This window comes from Anabrus simplex, chromosome 1 (genome assembly GCF_040414725.1).
Source record: "Anabrus simplex isolate iqAnaSimp1 chromosome 1, ASM4041472v1, whole genome shotgun sequence".
NCBI classification, from domain to species: Eukaryota; Metazoa; Arthropoda; class Insecta; order Orthoptera; family Tettigoniidae; genus Anabrus; species Anabrus simplex.
The window spans coordinates 1,109,228,461-1,109,240,588 of NC_090265.1; the positions used below are offsets into that span (position 1 = coordinate 1,109,228,461).

General features: G+C 40.2%; 1 protein-coding gene across 3 annotated transcripts in view; it reads left to right on the top strand.

The window, feature by feature from the left end:
* Window positions 1-12,128, top strand: part of Atf6 (bZIP_ATF6 domain-containing protein ATf6) — a 350,870-nt gene that overhangs the window by 160,171 nt on the left and 178,571 nt on the right. For all 3 annotated transcript variants that reach the window (XR_010858597.2, XM_067137320.2, XM_067137321.2), the window contains exon 3: window positions 11,699-11,849. Coding sequence is in view for 2 of the 3 variants with exons in the window: in XM_067137320.2 (XP_066993421.2) it covers window positions 11,699-11,849 (151 nt within the window). In the remaining variant the exon portion in view is untranslated. The remainder of the gene's footprint in view (window positions 1-11,698; window positions 11,850-12,128) is intronic.

Sequence of the window (12,128 nt, forward strand, 5' to 3'; positions counted from 1 at the left end):
TTGTACCTACAACAGCAGTCTTGCAGTGCCTTCCTACAAGGATGTAGAAGGAAACGGGAGTGAAATACCAGCACTCTGTTATCTATATGATTAAGTGAGAAGTATGAGATGAGGAAGTATATACGATGAGTAACGCATTGTTGATAGTAGTGGCGATCTGACAGACCGAAGCCTAGCAAACCTATTCCCCCCCCCCCGACCCGCTCCTGTCCGATATACAGCAGCAAGCCGTTATGGGTGAGCAGAGGGGAGAAGGACGAGAGTCTGGGCTGCGATATCAGTCTCCGATGGTTAGCTCTTAGAAATACGTGCGACGTTTTTCCTCACTGCTTTCAAGTTTTGAAAGTGGAACAATGTGTCACATGCTTACATTATAATGTGCTTTAGATTTCCATCGTTCTCAATTGAGGTTTGGGCTTCACCGATAGCCTTGGTAGCCCTCAGTATACGCCACTGCCGTCTTCTCAAATCCATCTCGCGAGGTCGTGGAAAAAAGCTCTGTACACAGTATGTATCACCGCGATTTCGAAGGAGTAAACAATTATTATAAAGAAACATTAAACTAGGAACACAACTCGAGAAGGTACGGCAGTGTGATCGAATTTCCGCTTACAAATCCCCGATCTAAATGAAAAGGAAAAAAGAAAAAGGAATGATATGCGAATGTTACATCTACGCTAACGTCTACAAAAATATGGATACTCCATACGAAAAGAAACACGAGTTAAGATGTTATTAGACTACTTAATTTCATCTTCTATAGTCCAGTTAAGTGTGTAAACATACGGCACAGCTACTGCCAATTCGACGATTCGGTCCTCCTGTTAACAATCGAAACTGAAGTTCTTATGGTCTTGTAATATCGAACCCCACAAGCCATCATAATTCGACAGTGAGAACAGCAAGATCAAGCAGCTACAAATCTTGAGAATGGAATAGCCTTAAATACAAGGTCCTGTTTATTGCTCACTAGGCTCGATTTCCAGTTCATCCAAGAATTTTAATCCTGGACTTCTGGGCTGGAATGGGGTTCACTCAGCCTCGTGAGCTCAGTGGAGGATAATATGAAATTCAGGGGAGCTGTTCAAGAAAGCCAAACAATACGACTGACGAAGTCGTCACGTTGAATACTTGACTCTCCAATATCTGCATCTAGCTGGGCAGAAGTCGCCTTGATAGGCTGGGGCGTAATAGCCGAATGCCTGATTTGTCCAGCTTTTTGGCTGAATGGTCAATACCTTGGTTTTCAAGTTCGATTCCCAGCTTGATCGTGGGTTTTTAATCATAAGCGATTAATTCCCTTGGCTGAAGACTGGACGTTTGTGCTGTCCCCAACATTCCTTTAACTCACACGATCTTCCTCTACAATAACGCACAGCTTCCAGTAGAAGGTAGACGCCGCCCACCCTCATCCGAGGGTCTTGCCTTACAAGGGCTGCACGCGGCTGCAATAACCACACGAAATTATTACAGTATCTTCAGTGCATTCTCACCAAGGCAGCTCCATTTCGAATCTCGGCCAATGCATGTGGGACTTTTGAAATGAACAGTCACGTTTCTGTAGTTCAGATTTCGCATAAAACTTGAGGTCCCACGGCTGTGATCACGATATCAGCAGTCGCGTAAAAACTACAAATTTGCTGTTCTTCTTGACAGACCAAGCCTCTTAATGGCTGTACTGTATGTTTTGCGGTTTTAGTTTAGTTTCTTTTGCGAGTATATAAGCAATACGGTACAGTAGATGGGCACTGCCTTTTACTGAAATTCTGACCAGCAGAACTCGGCTAGCGATAATAAAATATATACACCGTACAGTGTATATCCCTTTTCTGTTCACCCCGAGCAGCATGAACCACTTCCGCGATGCACCCATAACCAGGATACGAATTTCAGCATTCAACACCACAAAACTAGCATGAATGTCAAATTGCATGTCGATAACTGTTAGTATAGGCTACAAGAGAAAAATTCCGACGAGTGAAGGGAACTTAACCATTTGTGCAGTACTGTATGCACAGCAATAGCAAAGTATTGCTAAATGAGCACACTATTAACTTTCCCGAACATCATACCTAATAAGAGATCTTACGTACCTGTCAAGCATAATCTATCCTTGATAGAATAGGAAGATTAACGAGAGCGTAGTCTGACCACATTTCTCGTCAGTCTTTTCGTATTTTCACCTAGATAGATTCTGAATTTAAACTGATGATAACAAAACATATCATAGGCTATTTGGATTATTGCTCTCAGGATACTTTTAGATGAACAAATGCATGCCAATTGATTTTAACTAATGAGCTCGTAAGATATTGTCAAATATTTGTCCGTAGTTGTGAAGTAACGCAGTAATCTTCTTCTGCCCGGCCTTTTCCTCAAATTATTGGACATTGGACCCATTATCTTAACTGCTAATGATTGTTTCGAGTTCGTATAGCTTGTTACATTGTGAATTATTTATTAAGAAATGCTGTATCTCAATTGCAGTGTCTTCACGTTATATTACATTTTAATAATATTGGTTGGATATAGGATTGATTTCAAAGGCTCCTGCCTTTCAGAAACACGTGGCAAAGGGAATTGATTTATATAATCCACGTGTTCACTGGTACTTATCATGGTTACTACCTCTCGATTAAAGCCGCCACATCTATAGGCTTTATCTTCAAAGGAGGAATTAGAGAGAAGAGCAAACATCTATCTGATTAAGAAAGTGGACTAACATGTTTTGTTTTGATAATTCACCTCCGATATCCCTTATCAATTTCGACAAATTGAGATAACTGCATTCCAATGTTTTTGAAAAAAAATATGCCTGTTATGGTGGGTCGTACCGTTGATCTATTTGATCCTGCCTCTTGACGATTTTTACCAGCTATAGTATAGTTTTTATGTTAGTGTTTCATACTCTCTCCAGACAGGTACTTTATTTGGATAGTTGCTTGTTTCTAGTTCTAGGTCGCCTATTCCAGTCCTCGGCCATATTATCTAAGTTGCACACTCTTCTACAGGAACTACCGTAATATATCTTACCAGACGGTTATAATTTCATGAACACAGGGGACTGGATACAATAGAGAGTTGTACAGTACGCAGTGAATTACAATTTTCACTATTATATTTTAAGATGTGCTTTAGAAATATTTCAGATATAGGCCTAGTACGGAGTTAAGGTGGATAAGCTGTGGCTTGTGGTTTCTTCGGTTTAAATTATCTGATAAAGTCACTAACAATAAAGAAGTACTGTCGAAGTACTGTAAAGAAAGAAATATAATTTAGTAATTTAATAGATGTATACTTACAAGATATTGTAATAAGAGTTAAATCATGGCTGAGAAATGATATCATGGATGCAGACATTTTCTCACGGAACTGGAGTGTTTATCGTAGAGATAGGATAGGAATGGTAGGAGGGAGAGTATTCATTCTGGCGAAATAAGAATTTGTAAGCTACGAAAAAGTTAAAAATGACAAGACATAAAATTCTAGCTGTAAGGATCATCTCTAAAGATAATAGGCAAGTTGATGTCTTTGGAGTGGACAGACCGGGAAAGGGTAGCACTGACGCTGATTCGGAATTATTTTATAAGATAATCGGCTATGCGGGAAACGTCCGGCTCCATGGCTAAATGGTTAGTTTGCTGGCCTTTGGTCACAGGGGTCCCGGGTTCGATGCCCGGAAGGGTCGAGAATTTTAACCAAAATTGGTTAATTTCGCTGGCACGGGGGCTGGGTGTATGTGTCGTCTTCATCATAATTTCATCCTCATCACGACGCGCAGGTCGCCTACGGGTGTCAAATAAAAAGACCTGCATCTGGCGAGACGAACTTGTCCCCGGACACTCCCGGCACTAAAAGTCATACGAAATTTCATTTTTATGCGGGAAACGATATGGAAAGGAACATTAATTAATGATAGGACACATCTTAAGACACCCAGGACTTGTTCAGTTGGTTTTTGAAGGAAGTGTAGGTGGTAAGAACGGTAGGGGTAGACCAAGGTATGAATATGACAAACAGATTAGAGCAGATGTAGGATGCAATAGTTATGTAGAAATGAAAAGGTTAGCACAGGATAGGGTGGCGTGGAGGGCTGCATCAAACCAGTCTATGGACTGATGACTCAACACACAAGCAGTACGAAATACTTTACAAGTAATTTCCTTTTCTTTCTCTAATGACTTTAGACATACTGTCTCAAGTTTTTCTTTTTCCCCTAATTCAGTTATTTTATTAGCACTTTTATGTCCAGCACTTTCTTTGTGGTCAAAAATCCTTTTCCTCAGAGATGTTAGCTTCTGTTTGTGATTTTCTCCATAAGACACAATTTCACAGTTTATCCACTCTTAGTCGCAAACCCACATTCTTCTGTACACCTAAACTTCCAACATTTTTGCACACTGAGCAACCTAACTTGCCGTCATGAAAATACAACCAATATTTTTTCTTTACAAAATCGTTCTTTTGTTCTACAGTCCAACAACTAGGCCACAGACTTTGAAATTCACTTTGAACTTTACTGATCGTTATGGAACTCGTCGACACATCTGTTGCTTCAAGTTTCACACGCGAGTTTGATGATACTCCAGCTTGATGGACTGACGAACTGTTTGGGCAATTTTTGCGTTTGGTGGTAGACACACAAAAATATTCTGAAATTCTTTTCATTCTCGCCTCGTGGTCGACAGATTTAGGTTATGTCTATTGCCGCGTAAGAAGTAGTACAAACTACGGCTGAGAATGCAACAAACACAGGCAATTATCTACATCAACGAACAACAGTACCCTATATTGAGGGCAATACAGATTAAACGTAACTAGAACTGGGACCAATATACAAAACAGCTACAAAGTGAGCAAAGAAAGAACAAGAACGAATACCGTATATCCATGCTGCCCGCAAACCGGAACGATTTCGATTGGTTTCGATTCTCGAAATAACAAGGAGTATGCGATATTTCCTTTTAAATTAAGAACATTTAGCGCGGGAACAGTAAAAATATTTTTAAAATTCCTTAACCTGAAAAAACATCATGTTTGAAGTCTAAATATTTTTTTAGAGATTTGTATCCACGAAGAGGTTCCGGAACGCCGTTCTGGTGCGTTCCGCCAGAAAAAAAAGCCATGCGTTTTGCTGAATGAATAACATAAATTTTTTTAATGGAATCCACGGAATTGTAAATCGTAGCTTTTACGCTTAAACCCTGTATCTTTATAAATTGTAACACAAAAAATATAACGTGTCCATTTTCTTTGAATGTATAAATGAAAGAATAAAACTGGCTGTTTATATTGTACCCTATAGGGCATAAACAACACTGCATGGTCGATCTTACCTTCTTACCTGTTATTTGATGAATGCGCCAGCCCAACTGCAGTCGGCAGGAAAAGGTCGTTTACAGGATTCTTGCGAACGAGAGTAGGGAGATAAAAAAAAAAAATGTTCTATACGTATGCTTACGAAATGAGGAACACAAACGCATTTACTAACATTTTTAGCCAAAAATGTGTATTCTTAAACCAACATTTTCTTTTCTTTTATATTACAATTGATTGCACTAATAGTGCTAAAATGGATGCCCCAAAGGCTCACATCATAAATCCAAAGATAAACATCAAAAAAATATACACTAGCTGGTTGATGTCGTGCAGGAGACGATAAGTGAACCAAAGAAACAAATGTGTCCTTACACGGAACAGCATCGTTGTACCTACAAATAGAGTATATGATGCCAGGGTGAGAAATTGTCCTGCAGAAATAAAGCCACAAAAAAAAAGGTCCCCACTCATATTTGGGAAAATGCACACAACAAAATAGTAAGTTTGAACCTACAACTACAGGCATATCCTTTCTAATCTCGCATGAAATACATATTTTATGGATATGAACCAAGGTCCATTAAAACAAACGTTATATTTACAAAATGTACTGATTAAGCTAGTTTCCTTAGTGCCCAGTTACTACCTAACACACACAATTAACAAACAAAATAAAGAAAGTAAGAGAGAAAGAAAGAATGAATGAATGAAACCGCCGTCGCATCTCTGTCTCGCCTGCGAGAAAGAATTCCTCACACCACCGTCCATTTAAAAATGGCGGCGAGGCTCCCTGCTGTGCAGGCAGGGGAAACGACCTCCAAGACTTGGCCGTGAAACGCACCCTCACAACAAACAAAAATAAAAACATAGCCTAGTTTCCAAGCGTGCAGAGCTCTGCTCTTGCTTCAACCTTTTTTCTACACATGACGAAGATCGCCACATAATGAGTGAGGAATCACATACATTTCTTTAACTGTCCAACACCCGTGACAGACCACCCTGGGTCTCGATTATACCATATGGAGTATTACACTCTGTCATACACATCAACCTCGCCGTCAACCCAATGCGACCTGTTCCTATTAACCCTCAAGTCTAGGGTTCAAACCTTTACTAGGCAGAGTATGAGGGGTCGCAAATATACGTGACATAGCCTACGGTGTAGTTTCATTACACCCACAGTCAATCAAACTCAATACAAACACGAAGCCACCGCATGCGTGCTCTACATTATGCAGACAGATTCCCTTCCCAACATAATGGTACTCTATCATTAATAACCCATAATTACAAGCAGATATCGTCAGATGCCGGGCACTAAGAAACATTGATCTAAGCTCGTAATTAAGCTTCCCTACGACTATGTGTACTGCAACACTATCATTAAAACTACCTTAATCCTTGCTTTCTATAAAAATAAAATAAAAATGTATATGCCTTACCCTAAAATATGTAAAGAAAATACCTCAATAAATGGCCTAATGGGCCGTAATCATATTCCCTACTATATTTACAAATTAATCGCCGTATTTCTGCATAACAACCCCCCGACCCTACACATATATATTAATTATAGTTCACTTATCTATCATCTTGTAGACCTCTTCCTCACCGTCCGGGTTGACTGTGAATGCTTAAGCAGTCATGGCGGCAGCGTTGTCCCAGATCGATCCCTTAGGTCCAGTCTTCCAGTGTTCCATGTTCATGACGTCTTCTTCCGCCTGGGTAGCCCGTTGGTCGTCTTCTTGGGGTCGTGGACGGCAGTTCGTAACACCAGTCTCCTGCACACCTCACCGCTCTTCACTAAAATGAAAGACTCAGTTTATTCACAGCACATCTGATCTATTTATTCCCTTTGACATGGGAATCAGTCCTGGATATCTGGAATCTCGAAACTGACTTTACTATTCCTGCCCCACTAATCTAGTCTTCTACATCTGACCGGAATAATACCAACTATCCTAGCTTATTGTTATTGGCGTTCCTTCGCCCGTCGCCAGTCCTCTCCCATCGCCTCATAATGAAAGTCTACACAGGTAGCACTCTTTGCGTCAAATACTAAAACACTCGCGGTCTCACTGCACACGTCTACATATTGTCATTTACTTAAATTGCTACCGGGAATTTTACAAATCTCGAAGCTACTGAATCAAATTATCGCCACAACACTTATTAGTCACAATCTTTGTCTTAGACAAAGGTTTCTGGCGCGAATATCAGCAGAGACGCGACGCGCACGGACAGCGATCTTATCATGGACCGAATACCTCCTTCCACCTTTCTCTGCTCTTATAGAATGCAGGAACCCACGCGACGCGCTGGGAAGTCCCGGGAAACAACTTGAGATTGGCATGTGGTCTCGAAATATTTTCTCACGGCAGTCGGCCTCCCACGTAGTTATTTATTCGATTATATATTAATAGACTTTTGATGTACCTATGGCTTCGTAAAACTCTGGCACTGATTTCCATCCTTTTACTTTCCTGTAAAACCTTCAAATATAGGAATTACGACTCAATTTCCGTAATGTGGTGAGCCTGTCTGTTCCCGCTGAAAATCTCTGTTAAGATGGCAGGTCTCTCCCCCAGACAAAATCCCATCTCTCTTTCTTTCTTCCTCACATATTCTTTCTTCGTCACACATGACCACGCCTTGCCTCGGAAATCCCCTTCAGTTCCCGCGCTTGGTATAGCATCACGCCTTTGCAGTTAGCGTCCTGCTGCGCATTATTTTATCAGCGTTAAATATCCATTCTTATAATTAACAGAATGGTACAATATCGAGCGCAGTATAAATCAAACTGTCTTGAAAAGGTCGGTTTTCGTGCGATTATAGCGTCTTTTTTTTAAGTACTGTACTCCATTTAACATTTCGCTGATTTGTGGAGGAGAGCTTCATAGTCACAATCGAACGTCACTGCTCCACTTCCCTGCAAAGTATACTCGCTCTCTCGCTTCACTGTTATATACGTGTGCTTGCTACTTAAAGCTGTGTGCATTGACGTCAGGCCAGCCCGGCCACACTGAGCTTGCCTCCAAGGGCGCCCTGCTGAGCACCTCTGGTCAAAAGCAAGGGCTCATAAACTGGGAGGGTCCATGGATGGACTTCAGGGGTCCGTGAAATTCAAATAAACCGGACAGTACGGTAATGAAGGAGCTGATTTTCTAGTTAAATTGGATTCTACAAGATAGAAGATGATTGCAGAAACTAAAGCGCCCTATTCACATACCAACATAGTTCGGCGAACTTTGTTCCTGAAGTTGGTTCGCGAACCAAGTTCTCTTCTGTTTCGCTACACACATGTTCGTCGAGCACGAAGAACTCAATGTCACACTTGTCGTGGAAATAAGCGTTTCGAAAGTTGCGGCTGCTGTTATTGTGCTTGACGAGTTGGATTGTTTTAGGAAGAATAAGAAGAAAAGGAGTGCGTGGTTTAAGGACTGGTTACAGGAGAGAGACAAGTGGTCGCATATGAATCATTAAAACATGCCACAAAAAAGATTAAGAACCCCTGGTCTAAAAGATCTGTACCTCCTCAAAAATTTCTTCAGCTTCAGGGCTGCTTACTTCAATATCGAAATATAAAGTGGACCTTTTCAGTCCCATTTCTGCTTGAATTTGGGCTGTTTTCCCTGTTTTTGTAAACAGTCTTGTCTCATTCTTTGAAGATCAATATGTTTTAACGTCAGATGTTTGTCACGCATCATAGGAAAATATCATAGAATGTCTGGCCAGGATTATCTGCTACCGTACGAGAATCTTAGAAGCGACTCAACGCCGAGCGTCTGTAGAAAACCCGACGTTTTAAAGGAGCCAACGGCTTCGAGTAGAGGAGTTCCTTTAGGTGGGTGCTGGTTCCCCAGTGGAGGAAATGCCACTGAAATCCAGAATGCTGCGTCTATTCTCCAGGTTAGGGGCGGCTGCAAAATGCGTCTGTTCTCTAGGTTGGGGGTGGCCTTACTGAAGCTTGGTTTAAAATGCTTTTGAGTTTGGTGTGTCCACCGTTATAATATTCTGTATGAAACGTCAGAGTGGATCAGGACAACCAGAAGGTGAAATGGAAGCCAGCGACACACTGCCTGATCCAGGAGCTCCCTGGATAACGGTGACGGAAATACACACTCCCGCTAGAATTACGTTGTTTTCATTATGGTGATTGCTCTTGTTTTAAGAGACAAGGTGTACCGGTAATATAATTAAAATATCTGCCTTACTGTTAGGCACTAATTGTAATATGAATAGCGTAAAATAAATAAAACAATTAATTGCCTCACGTTTGGGCGTTAATCGTAACATTAAAAAATTACATTGATCAAAATATTAATTTTTGTACCATACTGAATGTAATTATCACTTGGCGACTTACAATGAAATAACATAAATAAATAAATAAATAAATAAATAAATAAATAAATAAATAAATAAATAAATAAATAAATAAATAAATTATGATAATAATAATAATAATAATAATAATAATAATAATAATAATAATAATAATAATAATAATAATAATAATTTGTCAAAAATGCAGGTAAATGGGCTCCAGAGGTCACCGTAGGATTCCTCAATTTATAATATTAATAACAAGTGCAATAATAATAAATTGGTAGAGCATAGAACATTCCACTCAGGTCATGTCCATAGAGCTTCAAAACTGGTACTTTGCTAATTGGGCCTTACCTAACCTCCTGAAAACAAACAGGTAGGAATTGCAAATAGGTTCTTCAGTAATAATAATAATAATAATAATAATAATCGTATGGCCTCAGCTACCGTGTGCAGACATTTCAATTTGACGCCATCTGGCTGTCTGCTCGTCAATTTCGACGTTCCGTTTTACTCTAGGCCCCCACTAGATGGCAGACCGAATAAACCAAAACTCTCTTGGGCGTCTATGGCTGAGATTTAATGAATTTTGTCGGGTAAACACCAAATGTGTCACCAGAGATCTTTTACATGCCGACATCGTACGACATGGAGTGTCGAATGGACTTTTTTCCGCCCTTCAAAAATCCGACTACCTCTGCCGGGTTTGAACCCGCTATCTTGGGATCCGGAGGCCAACACTCTACCGCTGATCCACAGAGGCAGCTGGTTCTTCAGTAACTTCTCCACTAATTGAAAATAAACTATCTGTATTCTGACCTAACCATGATCTGTATATTAGCCCTTCATTAACACACAATACCTATCAGACAGCAATATACTCAATAAATATTTGCTACTGCTGGAAGACTCCCTATATAGGCTACATTCACTAATCCTGGAACAAAAACAGTGGGAAACGACGGGAAAGACTGCACCAACATTTGTAGCGAGTCCAGTGACCAGTTATTACAACGCATATGCAGTATGTTACACTGCTCTTCACTGTGTTCATGTATCAACACAAATTGCCCTCACCATCATCACATGGATTATCACTTTGATACTGTATCTCTTTTTCCACTGACACAAACACTTGGTTTTTAGAGACATTTTCGCTTACACATACACGCTGAGATATCGAAGACCAGGTTCATGTACTAGATCAATACCTTAGCACAAGAGTTGTGTAAGTATTAACAAGCAAACAACAACACTATTCCGTTTGTCTATAATCAGACGTATACTCGTTAATGTCCATAGTAAGAAGACATGGTAGTAGACAATATTCACAGAAAACTCCTCCATAGATTGTTTGCCAGAGGTAGTAATGTTCGCTGATCGTGTTTTCCCGAAGTATAAGTAGACTTCCTTCTCTCCACGTTTGTCCAGTTATGAGTGTGAGATATGCCATGCCGTGGTAACATGTGGCTTATCCTGACCATGCCCACCGTCGCCGACTTCAGGATAAGCGTGTGCCAGGCTGAACTTTCTGCATGACTCACTAAAGTTTCCCTTGGATGTTTTACCAAACCTGGAAAGAATTGTGTGTTTCCCAACTGCCCATACAAAACAAAAATACTATTATCTAACACTGATACCTTCCAGCTTTAAACATTTCTACCTTAATACACCAATATAATAATAATAATAATAATAATAATAATAATAATAATAATAATAATATGAAGTAGTAGTATTATGCTGTAATAAATCCAGTGTGAGGATGCGATATTTGCCATCGCCAAGGCAACATTGATTATCATCCATTTGGGATCGCCTAAGTGTCATACCAAACTCATCCAAACAGCTACCTTGTCCACCACAGTTTTCAAAACATTTCATTTCTCTCTCTTGTCATTTAAAGAAAATAAATTTTGACACAGAGCAAAACTTTTTTTACTGTATGGTGCACTGCGCTTGTATTATTACATATTATTTTGCTGCTGATCTATCTGGAGGGCATTTTGCATTTTTAATCATTATATTATCAACCATTGATGTTTTTCAGATACCACTTCAGGATCAGTTGATACCAGATGCTGTTCTTCCTCATTCTGGACTAGACTCATTTCCTTCACTTGAGTCCTTGCACGATGTGGATCCTATGCAATGGGGGCCCGATGCTTTTCCGAACATCATGTCACTCCCTGAGGGGGCAGGTAAGCAAAGCAAACAAAGCCAAGCCATCTTCATTCAGGCCATGCAGGCCCTTATAGGAGTTCATAACTGCAACATTCATAACTGTAACACTAAATGGGATAGTTCGGCTGCTTTTGCCTCCAAGAGTTAACCTGGTACTCATTCTTGGTGTAGGCCTCAGGGCCATCTGCCCCTCCTAAATTCTGATGGGAAATCAAATCCACGTTCTTCATTTTGAACCGAGCACACCTTTACCGTCTCGCTTGGGCAGTTGAGATGGCAGGTAGGTCTGTTTAAAT